The sequence below is a fragment of the Elephas maximus genome, chromosome 19, assembly GCF_024166365.1.
Source record: "Elephas maximus indicus isolate mEleMax1 chromosome 19, mEleMax1 primary haplotype, whole genome shotgun sequence".
NCBI classification, from domain to species: Eukaryota; Metazoa; Chordata; class Mammalia; order Proboscidea; family Elephantidae; genus Elephas; species Elephas maximus.
In genome coordinates this window covers 15,208,693-15,233,309 of record NC_064837.1, presented here as the reverse complement: position 1 = coordinate 15,233,309, position 24,617 = coordinate 15,208,693, and the positions used below count along the sequence as shown (strand labels likewise).

Sequence of the window (24,617 nt, the reverse complement as noted above, 5' to 3'; positions counted from 1 at the left end):
CTGTCTCATTAGGGGGACACCAACTAGGAGTATATAGCAAGGTGTGTATAAATTGTTGTATGAGAAACTGACTTGATTTTTAAACTTCCACTTAAAGCACAATAAAAATTTTTTTAAAGAAAAGAACTTTGTGTTTTACCTTAAAAGCAATGGACTTTAGCAACAAAGTGATGAGCTTGGTCATATATTCAGAACAGCTTCTGGGTAGAAATGGATTGGAGAGAGACAAGAGTAGAGGCAGGAAGACCTTTAAGAGGTTGTTGCCATGGGTGGGGCCAGAGATGGCAGGGCCCAGGACTAAGCTGGAGGTTGTGGAGGTGCAGAGACGTGAATAGAAGGAGAGCTATCTTGGAGGCAGCACCAAGGTGATCAGTCAGCTAGAATAACACCCCAGTTCTGGTATGGATGGCTGGGTGGATGGCGGGCCATTCACAGAGACTGGGATTACAGGAGTGGTCCAGGGTGGGGTCATAAGTTTAAATTCAGATGAGTTGAATTTGAGGTGGGGGCGTCATGTAGGAACTCAGCCCCCTCCAAGATCTCAGGGAGAACAATCAACTCTGTTTCTAGGAAGCAAAGTGTGATGATCTTTAATGAAGGCCCAGAAAGGGGAGAGGTAAGTAATAACACACGCTCAAGCAGCAGAGATCAGAATCAGGTAATATGAAGAGGCCAGGCCGGAAGCATTGTGATTAGAGCAGAAATTGGGCAACTGCTTCTGACATGGGACGGGCCAGGTTCCCCACCCAGGACAAGATGGCTGACTCCTCCCCATGAGAGATCTTCTTACTCTTAGAACATGGCAGGATTTTGGCTTCCCTCTCTCCCAGCCTCAGGGGCTGGTGCTGCTCCTCTCCAGAACATCTATGGCATGTATCAGACTCTGAACCAGGGCCCAATCTCCCAAGGTTCGTTCCGGGATCCTAAGGCCTGGGAATCACCTTTCCATCCTTACCCATCCATCGTTTCAGTAATGTTCCTCTTTCAACCTACCCTCCTGGGGCATGCTGGGAAGAGCACACTTCTGGACCAGTGGAGAGGAGAGGTGGGCAGAGGCTGGGTCAGGGACAGCTGGGGCTGAGCCTCTGCAGACATCAGGTGGACAGCCAGGAACAGGGGTGGAGGCTCTAGACATAGCCTTGGGAAGGGGTCGTCCATGCTCTAGCTGTAGGGGTCTGGGGGAGACCAGGCAGGAGAACCTGGAGCTAGCCACTGCCCTGCCTGTCCTGGAGGGAAGCTTCCCCACAAGGAGCTCAAATGGAACCCTTCTGCCTCTCTTCTCCTACTCCTTTAGGGGACCTGCACATGGAGCCTCTTGGGACTGGTGATGACTTCTGGGGACCCACAGGGCCTGTGGCTACCAAGATGGTAGACATAGAGAGGAGCCTGTCCCACCCACCACCCCCACACTGAGTACCCATGCAAAGTCAGCACCGCACTCCCCTTTGGGTCCCCTCCTCTTGTCAAGCCAGCAGGCAGGGGCAGGGCTGAGCTACTGGGTCTGCACTTTTTATTATGGACAAAAAAAAAGAAAGTTTTATTAGGAAAACTTTCAAACATACACAAAACAGAGAGTACAAGGAATATCCATGTAGCCACTACTCACCTTCAACACCGCTTTGCCCAACTGGTGTCAACTATTCATCCTTCTCTGTTTTTGATGTTGTTATAATGTTTTAAATCTAAGACATTAGATGATTTTATCCTTAATTATTTCATTATGCATTTCAAAAATAAAAGTAGACACTTTGTTTCATAACCACAATGTCATTATCACATCTAACAAAATTAACGATAAGTCTTTCATATCATCTAAAACCCAGTTCATATTCAGATTTGCTCAGTTGTCTAAAATGTGTACTTGCAGTTCGTTTGTTCTAATCAGGATTCAAACAAGGTCCACTCACTATATATGGTTTGTTATGTTTCTTAAGTATCATTTAAATCTCTTTTAATAATAACTGGTAAGTAAAAACCAACCCCACTGCTGTTGAGTCGTTCTGACTAATGTCTGCTATGTGCTAGGAGCCCTTGGCTGCTGACCAAAAGGTTGGTAGTTTGAATCCACCAGCTGCTCCTTGGAAACTCTATGGGGCAGTTCTACTCTGTTCTATAGGGTCACTATGAGTTGGAATCAACTCGACCACAACGGTTTTGCTTTTTTTTTTTACTATGTGCTAATCACCATCACGGTGGTTGGGAACACCAAGATGAGTATGGCAGCCCTTCCCTCTAAGGGCATACAGCCTCAAAATTAATAAATGTCTATAATCATAATAATGATCTTTTGTATAACACTTCCATCACTCAGGAAACACTGGCACAGATTTTATCTCAGCTGGGAAATAGTGTAACTCTTAACTTACACTCACAGAAGCTCACATCCAGGGACCCCACCCTTTACCAGATGGAGAGCCTTGAGAAAGTCAGCTCAGATCTCTGTAAAGTGTTGCTTTCAGCTCCAAGAATTTATCATTAATATTACATATTGATTGTTATCAATTACTGGTAAATAAAAAAAAGAACAAAATCCGTTGCCATTGAGTTGATTCTGACACATAGGGACCCTTTAGGATAGAGTAGAACCATCCCATGGGGTTTCCAAGTTGCAGCTGCTGATCTGAACTGTCGACCTTTTGGTTAGCAGCTGAACTCTTAACCACTGCGCCACCAGGGCTCCAACTGGTAAATCCCAGTGCCATCAAAATAGGCCCCTTAAAAACAAAAACACTTGCCTATTTCATCACCGTCATCACAGTGGAAGATGACCACTCCCAGGCATATGTTAAGCCGTTAGAATGCAGTGGGTGGTTTATTACCCACAACACTGTGAGATAGGTGCTATTATTAGTCCCATTTACAGTGAGGAAGCTGAGACTTGGGAAGGTTGAATAACTTCCTCAGGGCTCCAAAGTCAGAGATCAGAGGAGCCAGGACTCAAACCTGATCCATCTGACTTTGAAGTCTAGGCTTGTAGCCACAGTGCCCACAGCAGGGTCTGGCACTGAGTAGGAGCTCAGTGAGTGTGTGTAGAGTAATTTAGAGTCTGCCTCTTCCTGTTCCTCCCAGAAGTCACTTCCAAATGGCCAGCTCCTACCACTGGCCCCAAAGAGGTCTCCACTTTGTAGAGAGAGGGTCAGGGACCACTGAGACTGAGCTTTGTGCCTGGAACCAGTTCCTGGATGGGACTGTCCCACAGCACAGCTGGGTGGTTGCCGGGCCTCTGTTTGATATCAAAACTGAGCCAGGAGAGGGGCGGGGCCAAGATGGCGGACTAGGTGGATGCTACCGCGGATCCCTCTTGCAACAAAGACTCGGAAAAACAAGTGAATCGATCACATACATAACAATCTACGAACTCTGAACAACAAACACAGATTTAGAGACGGAGAACGAACAAATACGGGGAGGCAGCAATTGTTTTCAGAGCCTGGAGCCAGCGTACTAGTCAGGTGACCTTCGGAGCCCGATTTGGGGCAGAGCCCAGGGGGGCAGACGGCACAGACAAGGGGCCCAGCCCTAGCCCCCGAACTAATTCCGGAAGGGGGCCCAGCCAGTTCGCGCGGGCTGCGTGGCGGCCCAGCCGGTGGGAGAAGTCCCTGGGAGGCAGTGACTGGTCTTGGAGCGGGGAGAGCAGCGTCCCAGCCGGGGAGCCGTCCCGCCGGGATTTTGGCTTGCCCGGGCGTGGCGTGAGCACGGGGAGCAGCTACATCCCCCTGAATTGACCCCGGGGGGGGGCCAGCCGATTCGCGCGGCAGTGCAGCCGGCGGGAGAAGTCCCCGGAAGGCAGTGACTGGTCTTGGAGCGGGGAGAGCAGCGTCCCAGTCGGGGAGCCATCCCGCCAGGATTTTGGCAGGCCTGGGCGTGGTGTGAGCGCGGGAAGCAGCTCCATCCCCCTGAATTGACCCCGGGGGGTCCCAGCTGGTTCTCAGGGGAGGCACGACGCGGCTGGCGGACGGGGAGTCCCCGGGAGGCAGCGACTGATTTTGGAGTCGGGAGTGCACCGTCCCAGTAGGGGAGCCTTAACTAGGGGGTGGGGCTGACAGAGCGGAGGATCTGACCGTGACTCAAGCGGGCCAGACCCCCCAGGGGCAATCTCCACACAGCCAGTACACATAGGCGACGCATCCCGCGGAAATCTCAGATATAATAGTCATTCCAAGCAAGACAAGCAACTCTGGCTATATTCTGAGGTGCTACTCTCCTAGCTCTCTGATCCTTCCCCCACCCTCCCCAGGCGGCTCCATTAACATCCGAATACCTGAGCCAGAGGGAGAACTCTGATAGGGATCTGACTGCATTTTTTTTTTAGCGGATTTTCTGGAAAAACTAGTTTCCCAGTGATGGCTCGGAGACAGCAGTCCATATCAAACCACATAAAGAAGCAGACCATGACAGTTTCTCCAACCCCCCAAACAAAAGAATCAAAATCTTTCCCAAACGAAGATACAATCCTGGAATTATCAGGTACAGAATATAAAAAACTAATTTACAGAATGCTTCAAGACATCACAAATGAAATAAGGAAGACTGCAGAAAAAGCCAAGGAACACACTGATAAAACTGTTGAAGAACTCAAAAAGATTATTCAAGAACATACTGGAAAAATTAATAAGTTGCAAGAATCTATAGAGAGACAGCATGTAGAAATCCAAAAGATTAACAATAAAATTACAGAACTAGACAACGCAATAGGAAGTCAGAGGAGCAGACTCGAGCAATTAGAATGCAGACAGGGACATCTGGAGGACCAGGGAATCAACATCAACATAGCTGAAAAAAAATCAGATAAAAGAATTAAAAAAAATGAAGAAACCCTAAGAATCATGTGGGACTCTATCAAGAAGGATAACCTGCGGGTGATTGGAGTCCCAGAACAGGGAGGGGGGACAGAAAACACAGAGAAAATAGTTGAAGAACTCCTGACACAAAACTTCCCTGACATCATGAAAGATGAAAGGATATCTATCCAGGATGCTCATCGAACCCCATTTAAGACTGATCCAAAAAGAAAAACACCAAGACATATTATCATCAAACTTGCCAAAAACAAAGATAAACAGGAAAATTTAAAAGCAGCCAGGGAGAAAAGAAAGGTTTCCTTCAAAGGAGAATCAATAAGAATAAGTTCAGACTACTCAGCAGAAACTATGCAGGCAAGAAGGGAATGGGACGACATATACAGAGCACTGAAGGAGAAGAACTGCCAGCCAAGGATCATATATCCAGCAAAACTCTCTCTGAAATATGAAGGAGAAATTAAGATATTTACAGATAAACACAAGTTTAGAGAATTTGCAAAAACCAAACCAAAGCTACAAGAAATGCTAAAGGAGATTGGTCAGAAAACCAATAATATCAGGTACCAGCACAAGACAAGGTCACAAAACAGAATGTCCTGATATCAACTCAAATAGGGAAATCACAAAAACAAACAAATTAAGATTAATTTTAAAAAATAAATAAATAAAATAATACACATAACAGGGAATCATGGAAGTCAATAGGTAAAAGATCACAATAATCAAAAAGAGGGACTAAATACAGGAGGCATTGAACTGCCAGATGGAGAGTGATACAAGGCGATATAGAATGATACAAGTTAGGTTTTTACTTAGAAAAATAGGGGTAAATAACAAGGTAACCACAAAAAGGAATATCAACTCCATAACTCAGGATAAAAGCCAAGAAAAACGTAACGACTCAACTAACATAAAGTCAAACACTATGAAAATGAGGATCTCACAATTTAATAAGAAAAACGTCTCAGCACAAAAAAGTATGTGGAAAAATGAAATGGCCAACAACACACATGAAAAGGCATCAAAATGACAGCACTAAAAACTTATTTATCTATAATTACCCTGAATGTAAATGGACTAAATGCACCAATAAAGAGACAGAGAGTCTCGGACTGGATAAAGAAACACGATCCATCTATATGCTGCCTACAAGAGACACACCTTAGACTTAGAGACACAAACAAACTAAAACTCAAAGGATGGAAAAAATATATCAAGCAAACAATAAGCAAAAAAGAAGAGGAGTAGCAATATTAATTTCTGACAAAATAGACTTTAGACTTAAATCCACCACAAAGGATAAAGAAGGACACTACATAATGATAAAAGGGACAATTGATCAGGAAGACATAACCATATTAAATATTTATGCACCCAATGACAGGGCTGCAAGATACATAAATCAAATTTTAACAGAATTGAAAAGTGAGATAGACACCTCCACAATTATAGTAGGAGACTTCAACACACCACTTTCGGAGAAGGACAGGACATCCAGTAAGAAGCTCAACAGAGACACGGAAGACCTACTTACAACAATCAGCCAACTTGACCTCATTGACTTATACAGAACTCTCCACCCAACTGCTGCAAAATATACTTTTTTTTCTAGTGCACATGGAACATTCTCTAGAATAGACCACATATTAGGTCATAAGACAAACCTTTGCAGAGTCCAAAACATCGAAATATTGCAAAGCATCTTCTCAGACCACAAGGCAATGAAACTAGAGATCAATAACAGAAAAACTAGGGAAAAGAAATCAAATACCTGGAAAATGAACAATACCCTCCTGAAAAAAGACTGGGTTATAGAAGACATCAAGGAGGGAATAAGGAAATTCATAGAATGCAACGAGAATGAAAATACTTGCTATCAAAACCTCTGGGACACAGCAAAAGCAGTGCTCAGAGGCCAATTTATATCGATAAATGCACATATACAAAAAAAAGAAAGAGACAAAAGCAGAGAACTGTCCCTACAACTGGAACAAATAGAAAGTGAGCAACAAAAGAACCCATCAGGCACCAGAAGAAAACAAATAATAAAAATTAGAGCTGAACTAAATGAATTAGAGAACAGAAAAACAATTGAAAGAATTAACAAAGCCAAAAGCTGGTTCTTTGAAAAAATTAACAAAATTGATAAACCATTGGCTAGACTGACTAAAGAAATACAGGAAAGGAAACAAATAACCCGAATAAGAAACGAGAAGGACCACATCACAACAGAACCAAATGAAATTAAAAGAATCATTTCAGATTACTACGAAAAATTGTACTCTAACAAATTTGAAAACCTAGAAGAAATGGATGAATTCTTGGAAAAACACTACCTACCTTAACTAACTCATTCAGAAGTAGAACAACTAAATAGACCCATAACAAAAAAAGAGATTGAAACGGTAATCAAAAAACTTCCAACAAAAAAAAAAGCCCTGGCCCGGACGGCTTCACTGCAGAGTTCTACCAAACTTTCAGAGAAGACTTAGCACCATACTACTGAAGGTATTTCAAAGCATAGAACAAGACAGAATACTACCCAACTCATTCTATGAAGCTACCATCTCCCTGATACCAAAACCAGGTAAAGACATTACAAAAAAAGAAAATTATAGACCTATATCCCTCATGAACATAGATGCAAAAATCCTCAACAAAATTCTAGCCAATAGAATCCAACAACACATCAAAAAAATAATTCACCCTGATCAAGTGGGATTTATACCAGGTATGCAAGGCTGGTTTAATATCAGAAAAACCATTAATGTAATCCATCACATAAATAAAACAAAAGATAAAAACCACATGATCTTATCAATTGATGCAGAAAAGGCATTTGACAAAGTTCAACACCCATTTATGATAAAAACTCTTACCAAAATAGGAATTGAAGGAAAATTCCTCAACATAATAAAGGGCATCTATGCAAAGCCAACAGCCAATATCACTCTAAATGGAGAGAACCTGAAAGCATTTCCCTTGAGAACGGGAACCAGACAAGGATGCCCTTTATCACCACTCTTATTCAACATCGTACTTGAAGTCCTAGCCAGGGCAATTAGGCTAGACAAAGAAATAAAGGGTATCTGGATTGGCAAGGAGGAAGTAAAGTTATCACTATTTGCAGATGACATGATCTTTTACACAGAAAACCCTAAGGAATCCTCCAGAAAACTACTGAAACTAATAGAAAAGTTTGGCAGAGTCTCAGGTTATAAAATAAACATGCAAAAATCACTTGGATTCCTCTACATCAACAAAAAGAACACCGAAGAGGAAATAACCAAATCAATACCATTCACAGTAGCCCCCAAGAAGATAAAATACTTAGGAATAAATCTTACCAAGGATGTAAAAGACCTATACAAAGAAAACTACAAAGCTCTACTACAAGAAATTCAAAAGGACATACTTAAGTGGAAAAACATACCTTGCTCATGGATAGGAAGACTTAACATAGTAAAAATGTCTATTCTACCAAAAGCCATCTATACATATAACGCACTTCCGATCCAAATTCCAATGTCGTATTTTAAGGGGATAGAGAAACAAATCACCAATTTCATATGGAAGGGAAAGAAGCCCCGGATAAGCAAAGCACTACTGAAAAAGAAGAAGAAAGTGGGAGGCCTCACTCTACCTGATTTCAGAACCTATTATACAGCCACAGTAGTCAAAACAGCCTGGTACTGGTACAATAACAGGCACATAGACCAATGCAACAGAATTGAGAACCCAGATATAAATCCATCCATGTATGAGCAGCTGATATTTGACAAAGGACCAGTGTCAGTTAATTGGGGAAAAGAGAGTCTTTTTAACAAATGGTGCTGGCATAACTGGATATCCATTTGCAAAAAAATGAAACAGGACCCATACCTCACACCATGCACAAAAACTAACTCCAAGTGGATCAAAGACCTAAACATAAAGACTAAAACGATAAAGATCATGGAAGAAAAAATAGGGACAACCCTAGGAGCCCTAATACAAGGCATAAACAGAACACAAAACATTACCAAAAATGACGAAGAGAAACCAGATAACTGGGAGCTCCTAAAAATCAAACACCTATGCTCATCTAAAGACTTCACCAAAAGAGTAAAAAGACCACCTACAGACTGGGAAAGAATTTTCAGTTATGACATCTCCGACCAGCGCCTGATCTCTAAAATCTACATGATTCTGTCAAAACTCAACCACAAAAAGACAAACAACCCAATCAAGAAGGGGGCAAAGGATATGAACACACACTTCACTAAAGAAGATATTCAGGCAGCCAACAGATACATGAGAAAATGCTCCCGATCGTTAGCCATTAGAGAAATGCAAATTAAAACTATGATGAGATTCCATCTCACACCAACTAGGCTGGCATTAATCCAAAAAACACAAAATAATAAATGTTGGAGAGGCTGCGGAGAGATTGGAACTCTTATACACTGCTGGTGGGAATGTAAAATGGTACAACCACTTTGGAAATCTATCTGGCGTTATCTTAAACAGTTAGAAATAGAACTACCATACAACCCAGAAATCCCACTCCTCGGAATATACCCTAGAGATACAAGAGCCTTCACACAAACAGATATATGCACACCCATGTTTATTGCAGCTCTGTTTACAATAGCAAAAAGCTGTAAGCAACCAAGGTGTTCGTCAACGGATGAATGGGTAAATAAATTTTGGTATATTCACACAATGGAATACTACGCATCGATAAAGAACAGTGACTAATCTGTGAAACATTTCATAACATGGAGGAACCTGGAAGGCATTATGCTGAGCGAAATTAGTCAGAGGCAAAAGGACAAATATTGTATAAGACCACTATTATAAGATCTTGAGAAATAGTAAAAACTGAGAAGAACACATACTTTTGTGGTTACGAAGGGGGGAGGGAGGGAGGGAGGGAGAGGGTTTTTTATTGATTAATCAATAGATAAGAACTGCTTTGGGTGAAGGGAAAGACAACACTCAATACATGGAAGGTCAGCTCAATTGGACTGGACTAAAAGCAAAGGAGTTTCCAGGATAAAATAAATACTTCAAAGATCAGCGGAGCAGAGGCGGGGGTCTGGGGAACATGGTTTGAGGGGACTTCTAAGTCAATTGGCAACATAATTCTATTATGAAAACATTCTGCATCCCACTTTGAAATGTGGCGTCTGGGGTCTTAAATGCTAACAAGCGGCCATCTAAGACGCATTAATTGGTCTCAACCCACCTGGAGCAAAGGAAAATGAAGAACACCAAGGTCACACGACAACTAAGAGCCCAAGAGACAGAAAGGGCCACATGAACCAGAGACCTACATCATCCTGAGACCAGAAGAACTAGTTGGTGCCCGGCCACGATCGATGACTGCCCTGTCAGGGAGCACAACAGAGAACTCCTGAGGGAGCAGGAGATCAGTGGGATGCAGACCCCAAATTCTCATAAAAAGACCATACTTAAGGGTCTGACTGCGACTGGAGGAATCCCGGCGGCAATGCTCCCCAGACCTTCTGTTGGCACAGGACAGGAACCATTCCCGAAGACAACTCATCAGACATGAAAGGGACTGGTCAGCGGCGGGGAGAGAGATGCTGATGAAGAGGGAGCTAATTAAATCAGGTGGACACTGGAAAGTGTGTTGGCAACTCTTGTCTGGAGCGGGGATGGGAAGATAGAGAGAGAGGGAAGCTGGCAAAATTGGCACGAAACGAGAGACTGAAAGGGCTGACTCAATAGGGGGAGAGCAAGTGGGAGAAGGGAGTAAGATGTATGTAAACTCACGTGTGACAGAATGATTGGATTTGTAAATGTTCACTTGAAGCTTAATAAAAATTAATTAAAAAAAAAAAAAAACTGAGCCAGGAGCTGTGACAGCTGTGCACCTCCCTCACTTTGTGGTCCTCCAAGATAACCAAGTAGGAGGGGATAAGGGAAGAAGGGTAGTGAAAGTAACAGTTCTAAAAGGGGCTATAGGATATCCTGGGGAGGAGATTATGACTTCCTTTGAGAGACTGAGAGAGGACTATGGAGATGAGATTTTCCCTCATTCCACAGTGCTCTGGACATATCTTTTTTGAAGCATTTGTCTCCCAGCCTCCTGTTACTTTTGTCTGAGCTTACTTGTAAGTCTCCCTAAATAGAAAGTGGTCTCCTTAACAATAATAATTAACATTTATTAAGTGCTCTTTACATAAATTGTATCACTCAGGGTCCCAGCAGGAAACAAACGATGTATTTGTTGATACTTTTGAAGAATGTTTCAAAAACAAGACTATTTGAAAAGTAAGGCTATGACCACTCTGACCAAGATCACAATAGAGGGTCCCAGCCAGGTACGGACAGGAGTGAACTGACCAAGTTGGTGACACTTCCCCGTAAGGGCTCCTGGGACATGACTAATAATAACAATTATGAACACATACTGAGCAGTCTGTGCCAGGAACTGTGCAAGGTAGTTCCATAGATATTAATAACCCCTCAAGTTTCTAAATGACCCTGCAAATTAGGTCTCTTGTTTTTCCCCGAGGTACCAATGCGGAAATTGAGGCTCAAAGAGGTGAATTCCTTGTCTAGACCTGGGATACTAACCCGGGTCCTGCTAATCTCGGAGTAAGGCCTACACCAACTCCCACCCTCACCCAGGCCCGCCCAAGCCCATGTCCCCCAATGTTCCCTAGACCTCATTCTGAACTTCATCCTGTGGCTGGACAGGATTTATTCCCTTTAGATTCTGTGCACAGGGCGAGAGGCAAAATGCACAGAGGTTGCTATTAGTTGGCAGTGCCATGCCCAGCTCAGGAAACCAAGCCCTGGAGTTGGGCAGGGCCCCTTCAGGAATCCCAGCTGCCTGCTGTCTGGGCAGCAGCTGTTTGTCATCCTGGGAGCCATGACCTCGCTCCCTATAGCAGGTCTAATTTAGGAGCTGGACACTGGTTAATTCTTCACCCTAAAGTTCTACATTGAGTTATTAACTTTCCATGGTGGGTTTCTCCCACTGGATAGAACCTAGAACTTTCGGCATCTCAGCTTCACCCCAGGACCTAGCAGACCTAGCCACTTTGGCATTCTTATCCTCTTGCAAGAATGGCTACATCAATTGCAGGGCCCAGTGCAAACTGAAAATATGGTGCCCCTTGCTCAAAAGGAGCCCTGATGGCACAGTGGTTAAGAGCTCAGCTGTTAACCAAAAGGTCAGCAGTTCAAATCCACCAGCTGCTCTTTGGAAACACTACGGGGCAGTTCTACTCTGTGCTGTAGGATCACTGAGTCAGAATCAACTGGATGGCAATGGTTTTTGTTTTGTTTTGTTTTCTTGTTCAAAAATTATCAAGAATTTCAAGATAGCAACCAAACCGAAAATCAAACCTTTTGCTGTCAAGTCATTCTAACTCACGGGACCCATGTGTTTACAGAATAGAACTGCTCCATAGGGTTTTCTTGGCTGTAATCTTTATGGCAGCAGGTTGCTAGGCCTTTCTTCCATAGTACCGCTGGGTAGGTTTGAACCACCAACTTTTAAGTTAGTAGACAAGTAAAAACCATTTGTGCCACCCAGGGACCTAAGATAGCAACAGCAGAGAATTAAACCTCAGACGCAGGGCCCTTCTGAGCACAGGGCCCTGTGTGACTGACAACATAGTCCACGTACCTATGAAGCTAGCCCTGCCCTTCTGAACTCTTCACCGCCCCCTCCCCCACGCCCATCTCCCTCTGCACACACAGACCCCTGCTCTCTACATGGACTTTCTCCTGGAAAGTGAGTTTGCTCACTTTCACTTTTGTTCTACTCCCTTCTCTAGGTGCTGACCTGGAGAACTCTAGTTGAGCTCATTTTCCAGCTCCTCCCTCTCTCTCCCCCCCTCCCCACCCACCAGGAGCTGACCCAGACTAGATTGCTGGGCACCACAATGGTATCCCATGTGCCTCGAAACTGTTGGTTCTCTGGGATCAACATCTTCTGAACCTTACAACAATAAAGAGTCCAGAAACTCCTTGGATTCTGCAAAATGTTCCTCAAAAGATATTCTGCACCTTTTTCTTCCCAGGCCCCAAGTGTTACCCAGGAGGAGAGGGTCAAGTTGTCTGAGAAAGAAACAAGAAAGAACCACAATAGTCAAGTTGTGGTTCTTGGGCAAGCTGTATTTTATCCATAATAGTAACAAGTAACCCGTAGTAGTCCAAGCGCCCTACAGGCACAGACTCATTTAACAGGGGACGCTGTTGAAGCTGTCCTTGACAGATGCACAGAGATGTTAAGTAACTTGCTTAGCATCTCATAGCTGGTGAGTGCTTTTCCTGGGAGTCAAACTCAGGTGGTGCTATCATTAAACCAGTTGCCATCGAGTTGATTCTGACTCTTGACAACCCCACGTGTGTCAGAATAGAATTGTGCTCAATAAGGCTTCAGTGGCCGATGCTGGAAGTAGATCACCAAGCCTTTCTTCCAAGCAGCCTCTGGGTGAACTCAAACAGCCAACCTTCCAGTTAGCAGCCAAGTGTTTTAACTGTTGGCCCCACCCAGGAACTCCCGGTATCACTAACCCCTCTGTTATGTGGCTCTCTCTGGCTCCCATCCCTACATGGTGAGGTTCCCTGTGTCCCTCCTCCAGCATGAAAGTGGGTTTACCCCTCAACACTCACCTGAGCCTGGAAAGTGCTGATGACAAACTCAGCAGGGAGGTCGGGGCTGTGGTGTCAGGCCTCAGGCCAGAGGGCAGGGTCCTAAAAAGACAGAACCCCAGGCTCCTGGGCGTGGGAGCAGCTGTGACCTGAGGCAAATACCAGGCACATAGCTGGGAAACGAGGGAGCCAATGGGCTCCCCCCTGTTGCAACACTTGTTATGCTTTGGTTCATGGTTCTACTCCCTGTCAGTCTTCCCTGTTGGGCCATGAGCTCTGCAATTTGGCGCCCATGTAACTACCTGTCCTCATCGGTCACTGACTGTTAGTGAACCTCTTTATTCACCAGAAGCCTCGAATAGCCTTCGTGGGCAGTCAAGGACGTGGGTGTGCGCAGAGAGATGAACGAAGCGCAGCTGAAGTTGAATGACCCTGGTTCAGTTGTCACTAATCCTGACATAGTGATTAAATGCTATGGCTGCTAACCAAAAGGTCTGCAGTTCAAATCCACCAGGCACTCCTCGGAAACTCTGTGGGGCAGTTCTACTCTGTCCTATAGTGTCACTGAGTCAGAATCAACTCCACGGCAAGGAGTTTTTTAATCCAGTGTTGGCGGGGACTTTATACACCATAGAGTCCCTGGATGATCAAGCCATTAATTAAAGCACTTGGCTACTAACCAAAAGTTTGGAGGCTCAAATTCACCTTCAGAGGTGACTTGGAAAAAAGTCCTGGCAATCTACACTGAAAAATCAGCCACTGAAAACCTATGGAGTCTATAGCTCCACCCTGACATACTCACGGGGTCACTCTGAGTCAGAGGGACTCAACGGGAACTGGCTTGGTCTTTTGGGTTTATAGACCGTAACTACTGTGAATAACAAGACTCAGCTGCACATCCACAGGGCCTGGGACACTGTAAATACTTAATAAACTGTTGGTTAGTGAAGGGTTGTGAGGCCCTGGGTCTTAGACTCTGCAGCAGAAACACGCTTCCCTGTGATGGGTTGTCCTGAATGTTTCTAATAAGACCATCCAAAGGGAACACAAGGTAGAAAGGCCTGGTCCTTCAGCCAATAATATTTGCCGCAGTCACCACTCAAGCTTCTTTGCCTTCAAACCAGGATCTTCCCTTTTGCTTCCCTTCTCTCTCCGACCTATGAGCACAAATCTGCTGAAGGAAGTGATTCTGCTGCAGTCTGTGGAAAGGTCTATATGAGCGAAAAGTAGGATGAATGACTCACCTCGGTTTTTCCAGGACCTTCCTGGTTTTAGCACTGCAGGTCCTGCATCCAGGAAGCCCTTCTGTCCTGTGCGTACTGGGACAGTTAGTCACCCTAGTAAGAAGGTGAGTTAGAGATGCACAGAACCTTCCAGAATTCAACCAAAATTAGCTTGGCACAGATCTTTTGTGAGCATCAGGGACTATGGCGCAGGGATCCAGTCTATTCCAGGCTGTTGCTGGGTATGTGGGCTTTGGAAAATCACTTCCTGGCCCGCAACCCCGGGGTTTATTTCCCCCATCTGGCAAATAAGGAAGTTCTAGCATGGTGGAGGGCGAGGGGACACCAGTGCACTTAATGTCGCTGATGGCAGTATCTCTGTGAAAAGCAATTTGGCAAAACGGAGTAAATCATAAAAATCTTCATGTCCTTTGATAAGCTTTTCTCATCCTTTGGTACTTACTGATTCTAAGGCCATAACCCAAGACCAGAACCAAACCAAACCCATTGCCATCAAGTCGATTCCGACTCATAGCGACCCTATAGGACCCAAGGGAAATAGAAAAACTCTCTGCAGAAATACGTGCGTTGAGATACTATTTGTCATGTGAGGAGTGGAAAACAACCTCGCTGCTGAAATAAGAGACGAAATGTTAATTACAGGATGCTGCACCCACCTGCAGGAATCATATGTGGGCTCTAAAAAGGCCTGACAGATGCTCGGGACAATTTAAACTGATGAGGAAAAAGCAGGAGACAAAGCTACATGTACTGTGATGAAACGTGAGGATGTGTTCCTGGAGAGAAAGACCGAAATAGGGAAGAAAAAGTAGGTAATAGTTGTATTGTCTGAGTGGTAGGGTCATAGGTGAATTCTTGCTTATTTTGTTCAGACTGTGTTATGTTATTTTTCAAAGAACAAAAGCAATTCATAAAGAGATGCTGAAGTTATGGCTTCCATGAACCTTTCTGCAATTACGATCATTCTGCAGTGTTCTGACTGGTACCCACCCAGGCTAAGAGCCTTGTCCGGCTGGCTGTATGTCCCTGTGGGCCAGAAACCACCTGCACTGAGGCAGTCGCTAGGCAATGCAGGGATAGAGCCAGGTCTCCTGACCTCTAGTCCAGTGTCTCTCCCACCACCAGTGCTGATCTGAGTTCTTGAATGCAATCAAAGGAACCAATTTGGGCTAATATAGCCAGAAAATAAATGTATGTACTGCATAGACTTAACAAAAGGTTAGGCAGCAGGCTTAAAAAAGTGCAGTGACCAAGGGATGCTGAGAAGCCAAGGGCATAGCCAAGGTCACACCAAGAAAAATCTGGGGAGGCCACTGCTGCAAACGCGGCCACTACGGGACCCTCCCTGCCATGGTGGCCACTGGACACTGACACCGCCAAAATGATCTCTGTTTTTTCCTCACTTTCTCTAGACTCAAGGTCCTGGTTAGAAGCATCCATTCAGTCAAGTCTCAGACACACACCTGTGTTGTAGCTTCCGGGTAGTAGGAGCTTCCTGAGTGGGGATGCTCAGCTTGCCTCCTACCAGCAACCACTAGTGGGTGTAGGGAGGGTCTTTCCAAAAAGAATTTGAATGGTGGGTGGCCAAGCACTTGACAAATGTACACAAGTGTTGGCCACTCCATTTTCCCACGCTCCCTTCCTCATTCTTGCTCTCTACCTGCCTGGAGTCAGACCTGCCGGTATCACTGAATGTCCACTCGTAACCATGTGTTTAATACGGGGCTGGCCTGTATTTGAGCTTGGATTAAGGGGGTCCTGTGATGCTCCCACCCTAGGGACAAGTGTTGCCCACAGCCTCCAAAGCCTGAAACTCAAGCATATCCCCTCCCTGTAGTGAGTTCCCCCAGGAAGGCTGCTGTGCCTAAGCCTTGGAGCCCGCTACACAGCCAGAGCCTGGCTCAACGAGGGGACTAAATCTATGCATCTTGAATCCATTCTTTGACAGAGAGCCTTGCAGACATTTCCATGTTGCAAGTGGCCTACATTAAAGAGGAGGGGATGCTTCTGGGGTAGCCAGAGTAGAGCAATCTTCCACAATCCTGGAAAGCCCCAACTTTTCCCCATGGGAGTTCCACTGAGAATACCCTGTGCTGCTCAGATCTACATCCCCATCACCTCCATCATGTTGCGCTACCATCACTTCCACTGTGAAGAAGTCACGTTCCACCTCTACCTGATCCCCAGTGACTGCTCCACTCAGAAGGTGACTCTGACAGTGAGAAAGGCCAGGCCAGGCTGGGCTGACGACCAGCAAGCAATGCAGCCAGAGAGCGCCCTAGATAGGCCCTCAACTGGGAGTAGGGGTTGGCCTCTTATAAGTGTGAAACTTGACAAGCACCAATGATCCTGCCCCTTGCTCAGCTGTGGACTGGCCTTTATTCTCGCTCCACCCCCCCTCAACTCTCCCCCAGTTGGACTTGCAGCTCCATCACTATCGCTAGATGACCTTTTGCAGCCTCTTTCCAGGAGCCAAAGGATGAGAGGGATCCCTGCCCAGAACTCTAGCCTTTCCCCATTCTTTCTTCTCTTGCAATGCCCGTATTCCCACCCTGGACATGGCAGAGACCAAGTGTGGGGCTTTCTGTACAGCACTGCATGGGGGTCAGAGATGCAAGGGTGCTATAGCACCCCTCGCCCTCACAAACACACTGAAGCACAGCTCATCTTATTCAGAACAGACTCCATAGAGATGAATCTCTGAGCCAGACACCCGTCCTCCCTACCCTTTCGTCATTGCTCCATATAGTCCTTAGGCCATAGATGATGAAGAAAAGAAGTTCCAGTCTGTTGGATTACACAATCCACCCCTGCCAACCCCACTCTACGTGGGCTCCCACTCGTTGTGTCCAACTCAGAGAACCTGGAAATGATCCCTGAGGTGAGCAGCCCAGATGTTCATCCCCTTACGGGGATCAGAAATTCTGCTTGGGAATAGCGTGTGGGGCAGGAATTAAAGTTTTCCCAGGGATGGGGTGAATTGGCATTGGGCAGAAAGAGAGTAGGATTTGGGGTGAGCAGGAATGTTTGAAAGATTGTGGGGAAATGAGGTTAGGGAGAATCCCATCTAGGATAGGGAGGACGATGAGGTTTGATTTGGAAGCTGTATTGGTTTCCTAGGACTGCTGTAACAAAATACAACAAACTGGTTGGCTTAAAATAGCAGAAACGTACTCAAGAACAGTTTTGGAGGCTACGAATCTGAAACCAGAGTGTTAGTAGTACTAATTCCTTTTTAAAACTCCATGTCTCTCTCCTAGCTTCTGGTGATGGCTGGCACTTCTTGGCGTCCCTTGGCTTGTGGCAGCATACTCCACAGTCTCTGCCTCTGTCTTCACATGGCTGTCTTCCCCAAGTGTCTGTCTCTGTGTCACTTCTGCTCTTTTTATAAGAACACCAGTCACGTTGGGTTAAGGCTCACCGTACTGCAATATGACCTCATGTTAACTAATTACATCTTCAATAACCCTATTTCCAAATAAAGTGACAGGTGTCAGGGGTTAGGAATTGAATATATCTTTTGGGGGAACACAAATCAATTCATAACAGGAAGACTGAGAAATGTCTGCTTTATAAGATATCAATGCCCTCCAGTCAATAACCCACAGGAACACACCTGTAGTTGAACATGTTGGGTCTATGACTCACTGCAGTGAAGCTGAACACACACCATGGGGAACCGTGGGGCAACTCAGTAAGAGGGTGTTAGAAAGAACCTAGGATTTGCGCCTTAGTTGGGAAGAGTTAAGGAAACAGAGATTCACTCTAGATTGGGTGCTGTCAAGAAGCACGTGAAAAACCCCGTTGGGTCAAGTTGATTCCCGACTCATAGCGACCCTGTAGGACAGAGGAGAACTGCCCCATAGGGCTTCCAAGAAGCGCTTGGTGGATTCGAACTGCTGACCTTTTGGTTAGCAGCTGACCTCTTACCCATTACACCAAAAGGGTTTCCAATATGTTGGCATTATAAATCTCAATAAGCCTATAGAGAGGGCAGACTAGAGCAAGGATAAAGCTGCAATTGCTAAACAAGTAGCAGCCATCCAATTAACAAGGAGGGGTTGGCGTTGGGTATTTTTGGGGTTGAAATGGATGTTCTGTGACATTGCTTATGTCCAACAGGAAAATAACATGGCTTAAAAATAACAACACTGAGGTCTAGCTGTGAGTATCGGATCAGTTCCTGGACATCAGGAGCTGCTTTCTGTTTCCTTCTCAACTCCCACTCTCCCCCTCCCTGTCCACCACCACTCCCTTTGCTCAAGGCAGATGAAGTTTGGCCACTGGACAGCAACTCATAATATCTAGCTCTTCACCATTACTGAGCTTTTGCTCATTAGGATCAGAGATGTGACCATTGAACGTGGTCTATATTTGAATCAGAATTAATCTTCCTTTCTCCTTCTGTTATGATTTGTTGAACCATCTGATGTAACAATGGCTGTGCAGTAATATTTAGGACTCAGGACAGGATACATCGGCCAACTACAACACAGGCAATGATCAAAAATGAAATGACTATTAGTCTTTGCCACAGGCATCGAAACCAGAGATCTAAATCATCTCCCAGAATCCACGAGGGTCTGTTTTAGAAAGCCAGGAGGCTTGCTTTCTTTTCTCCCTAGTCACAAACCGTTCTCCTTGTCCTGCAGTATTTACACAGGTACAATAGGAAGTATTTGTTATAGCACAGATTCACCTTTGGCTAGCTATTAAATTTTTGTCAACAGGGTCAGGTAGGGGGATTTACACAGGTACAATAGGAAGTATTTGTTATAGCACAGATTCACCTTTGGCTAGCTATTAAATTTTTGTCAACAGGGTCAGGTAGGGGGTGATAGATCCAGCAATTTAACTAAACTGAATTAAATGTAACTAAATTCAGAGCATTGGCTATGGTCTAGGAAAAATGTATAAGAGAATTTTGTTCTTGCCTAAGTGCTAGAGGAGACCATAGGTGAGTTAGAAATAATAGGACAGAGACAAGGGAGATCAGATTAGTAGAATAATAAGCAAAGATTATAGTTGAATAAAGGGATAGGAAAGGATGTTGAAGGATTAGAAAAATTAATCTTGTTCTTCTTGAGCAGAAGCTGTTCATCTCTAAAGTCAGGATTCTTGGGAATCCTCAGTTGAAGGTCTCCAGATGGAATAAATGCCTAGTAGTCAGAAGGAATGGAGTTGCTGTGTGCTACAAATGATTAAGCACTCAACTACAAACCAAAAGGTTGGTGGTTCAAGCCCACCCAAAGGCACCTTTAAAGTCCTGACAATCTACTTTTGAAAGGTCACAGCCAGTGTGCCACCATGACTAAGAGTCAACTTGGTGCCAACTATTTTTAGCTTAGTTAGGAGAGAGTGATGTATATCTTTTGAGTTGGGAAACATGAATCCAAGAATCAATATCTTGGAGTTTTACTGCTGTGTCAATTGTTAATAAGGGATGAGAGACATGATTCAGTCATTCAAAAAATATTTATCAAGTGCCAGGTATGTGCTGTCCTCAGCACTGTGGATATTTCAGTAAGCGAGACAGGCTAATCTCTGCCCTAGTGAATATTACATCCTGGTATGATGAGACCTACAGTAAATAAAAAAAAAATAATGATCAAGTACCACGAAGAGCTGTGAAAAAAATAGAACAAGGCCATGCAAGAGAGTGACTTGGGTTACCCTAGATGGGGTGGTCAGGGAAACCTCCCTGAGGAGGTGATATTTGAGCTGAGCCCTGAGTGACAAGAAGGTTTAAGCACCTGGAGATTATAGAGGTGGAAGCAAACTTGACACCTTCAGGCGACAAAAAGGAGGCCAGTGTAGCAGGCCTTAGTGAGTATAGCAAAAGAGGGGAGAAAGATGGGTTCAGACAAGAGGTAAATGTCTCCCAAGATTTATTGGTCCTGTTGGCTCTGATATGGAGTTTGAATTTTGTTCTAAGTGCAATAGAAAGCCTTGCAGGGTATGAAACATGGTTAAAGCAAGACCTGACTTTCTTTCATAAAGAAGCCTCTGGCTGCTGGGTGGAGAATGGATGGATGATAAGGGGGCAGAGAGATAAGTTGAAAGGCTGTTGCAAGTATTGGTGGTGGCTTGATTAGGGAGGTACAGTGTAGATAAAGTTGATGAATTTGGGGTATATTTTGGAGATATAGCCAACAGGACTTTGTGGATTGGCTGTATATGGGTAAAGAAAGGAAGGAGTTAAGAATGATGCCTAAATTTGGAACCTGGGTGCTCAGTGGATGGTGGTGCCTTATACCCAGTATGGGGAAAAAGGAGGAGGAGCATGTTTGGAAAACATTTGGAAATCAAGCGTTCTGTCTTGGATGTTGTCACGGGTTGAATTGTAACCCCCCAAAAATGTGTGTATCGACTTGGTTAGGCCATGATTTCCGGTACTGTGTGGTTGTCCTCCATTTTGTGATTGTAATTTTATGTTAGAGAGGATTAGGGTGGGATTACCAGGAAACTCCAATGTAAAGGGCATTTCCCTGGGGTGTGGCCTGCACCAGGTTTTATCTTACATGATAAAAGGAACCGGAAGCAAGTAGAGAATGGGAACCTCATACCACCAAGAAAGCAGCACCAGGAACAGAGCATCCTTTGGACCTGAGATTCCTGCACTGAGATGCTCCCAGACCAAGGGAAGACTGATGACAAGGACTTTCCTCCAGAGCTGGTAGAGAGAAAAAGCCTTCCTCTGGAGCTGGCGCCATGAATTCAGACTTCTAGCCTACTGGACTGTGAGAGAATAAACTTCTCTTTGTTAAAGCCATCTGCTTGTGGTATTTCTGTTATAGCAGCACTAGATGACTAAGACATATGTGATTTAGGAAAGAGAATGGATATAAATTTTCTATTGATTCAAAGTGGGTGAAGTTTAGGATCCACTGAGAAGACAGGCTTTGGGCTGGAGGAATGAGAGTTTTTGTTCAAAATGGGGGAAACAGAGGGAGAAGGACCTGGTTCAAGATGGAACGGCGAAGAATCTGGTTTAGGATGTGTGAGCAGTACTTTTACGGATGTCTTGTTCTGCATCAGGATTGTAGGAAATTAGGAAAAGTACAGTGTCTGAAGGTTCTGATTGATTTCAGCACAGGACTTAATCAGAGTATCCCTATGGGATTGAGGAGGGCCAAAAAGGTGTCGGGTGGAAAAAGCCTCACTTGCAGGAGGAATGGTGGCTTCCCACATGGTCTCTCCTCTTTCTCCAGGAGCTGGAGCTCTGCTGTAGGAGCCCTGGAGAATCCCAGCTCTTCTCTGAGTTCTACACTGGCCACTGGGGTCAGGGATCAGGCTGGAAATGAGAGACAAGAAAGATGGGGTACAGGGAGTCCCTGACAGAGCTGGAGAAAAGTGTGGTGCAGAATTAAGATTCATGAGAAAAGACCAGATGTAATGGCCTGACTGAGACTAGAAGAACCCTCGAAGACATGGCCCCCCGGATTCTCTGTTAACCCAGGGCTAAAACCATTTCTGAAGCCCCCTCTTCAGACAAAGATTAGACTGGACTATAAAATATAAGATAATACTTGTGAAGAGTGTGCTTCTTAGTTCAAGTAGATACAAGAGACTAAATGGGCAGCTCCTGTCCAGAGGCAGAATGAGAGGGTAGAAAGGGACAGGAGCTGGTTGAATGGACATGGGAAATGCAGGGTGGAAAGGGGGAGTGTGTTGTCACATTATGGGAATTGCAACCAGTGTCACAAAACAATTAGTGTATAAATTTTTGTATGAGAAATTATGAACTTTCACCTAAAGCACAATTAAAAAAAAAAGATGGAGTTGTGATATGGAAGGCCTTGGTAAAACCAGGACAAATCTAGGGAGTTCAGAGATGAAAAGAAAAGTCAATAAAAGTGTGTGTGTGTGTGTGTCAGGGAGGCCATTTGTATCATCACAATTTACTGACAAGGAGACATATCCCAGAGAAGTGGCTTTTTCAAGCTACATCATAGCTGGTATGACCAGAATTTAAACTCAAGTCGATCTGACTCCAAGATCCACGCTCTTTACATGCACCATGTTGTCTACAAACTGCCCTTGAATTAACAGAGTTTGACGTTCACAAGGCCTTTGGCAAAGTTTCTCATGATAGCTTGGATGTGACATGAACGAGTAAGAACTAGGTGGTCACATGGTTGTGTGGATGAAGCCACCTTTGGCAACATCAGAGACACTCTCACTTGGATCATTCAGATATTTTCAAGGCAGACAATAGAAAATCAAACAGGAATGGGGGAAACCTAATGGCCTCTTAGTCCAGCACCCCCCAAGAGCCAAAATCCCCTAAATGTCCCTTTCAGGGGCGACCAGCCCGTTTCAGCTGTTGAAATATGATAGGGCTGCCTCTTGAGCTGCTAGGAGCAGCTTCCTTCCCAACGTGGTGGAAGGAGGGTGAGGTTTATTCAGTCTAGGTTTGGGTGCAGCCACAGATGGAGAACTAACTAAGCCCTAGCATCAGGCCTGGGTTTGAATCCTACTCTGGCAGTTACTTGTGTGATCTTGGGCAGTTATAGCATCTGAGTCTTGGATTCCTCACCTGTAAAGTGGGAATCATAATACCTACCTTGCAGGATTGCTGCAAAGATTAAATAAAATGGTGTATATACATGCCTCATGCACATGCCTCATGCGATGGTCCTTAATAAATTGTAGCAACATGTTTCTTTGTCCTCATAATAAGCCTATATCTCCCTCCTATCAGTCTTAATTCTGTTTCTCGGAGCTGACGGAAGTCTAATTCCTTCCCAGTGAGAAAGCCCTTCAGATACTTGAAAACTGAGATCCCGGCCTCCCTTAAGCCATCTCTTATGCAAGCTAAACATCTGCAGCTCCTTCCGTCGTTCCTCTTATATTTTGGTTTTTAAATTCTTTGCCATCTCAACCGTCTTCCTTAGTAGATGTTCCCGTTTGTGGATGGAGTCAGGATTGACTCCAAGACTGTCCAGTGAGCAAGCAGAGTGTGGAACACCCTCCTCCCTCCACCCAAATGGACCTAGTGCTCCCAGTAATGCAACCTGAACCCCTTGTCTCATTGTGCCTGCCTTTCCACACTGTTAGGTCACTGAACTTGGGAGGAACCCAAACTCTCAGGGTTTGTTCACGTGAGCTGCTGGGAAGTCCCTTCCTCCCCTTATGCAAGTAATCATTTAAGCATCTTCCATTTTTGTTGGTTTTTTTCCTACTAAAATTCACCCAGTGCTCCCATGTGCCCATATTTGTGTGATCTTGATTCTGACACCCAAATCCAGAACAAAGAGATTTGCTCTGTGTGAATCTAGAAGGCCAAACAAGAACAGGATGTTAGGCTTCTGCTCAGAATAAGGAGATCTCAAATACTTTAAGCTCTCTAGCAAAAGACTTAATTAGCTCTTCACCAGCGGTTCTGATCAAGCCAAGACTGGATAAAACCATGTCCGGGGTATTTAGGAGAAATGGCTCTTGCTCGTTCTGATGCCTTCTCTTTCTATTAGTCTGTGACCAGGGCTTCTGGGCCTCAGTTTCCCCATATGCAGAAGGAAAAGATTCACCTAGATAATCTCCAAGGGCTCTTTCAGCCTCCCAGATTTCACGGGATGACCTGTAGCTGGTTCACACAATCAAAGCATCTCAGAAGTGGACGGGCATTTGGAGGTGTGCTGTGTGTGTTAATAACTAGTGCTGTTAAACATGTACTTCATTTCTGTTTTCCTCCAGGAGATCTCAGACCTGCAGCTACCCCGGTCCCTCCACACCAGACAGGTTAATAATCGCCCTTAGAGACCACAGGAGCTGTGGCAGTTCTGAGGGTGTCTGATCCTGGAGGGAAAGAAAGAGGGAAAGGAGGGGACTCTGTTATTGCAAACGTCACAAGGGATCAGACCTTGGAGAGTGGGTGTGTGTTTAGAGTGTCCTCTTGCCTTTCCATATTCACTCTCCATGGAGGTCCTGGCACCTCTGCCTGGACACCCTC

General features: G+C 44.8%; 1 protein-coding gene across 1 annotated transcript in view; it reads left to right on the top strand.

Moving 5' to 3' along the window:
• Positions 1 to 24,411, top strand: part of NLRP1 (NLR family pyrin domain containing 1) — a 40,037-nt gene extending 15,626 nt beyond the window's left edge. The window contains 13 exon segments of the mRNA XM_049860321.1: positions 571 to 658; positions 860 to 908; positions 1,238 to 1,388; positions 3,070 to 3,269; positions 10,665 to 10,716; positions 16,621 to 16,673; positions 16,676 to 16,729; positions 16,732 to 16,871; positions 17,422 to 17,493; positions 21,877 to 21,940; positions 21,943 to 22,023; positions 22,442 to 22,473; positions 24,358 to 24,411. Of these exon segments, the coding sequence (XP_049716278.1) occupies positions 571 to 658; positions 860 to 908; positions 1,238 to 1,388; positions 3,070 to 3,269; positions 10,665 to 10,716; positions 16,621 to 16,673; positions 16,676 to 16,729; positions 16,732 to 16,871; positions 17,422 to 17,493; positions 21,877 to 21,940; positions 21,943 to 22,023; positions 22,442 to 22,473; positions 24,358 to 24,411 (1,090 nt within the window).
• Positions 24,412 to 24,617: the final 206 nt, after the last annotated feature.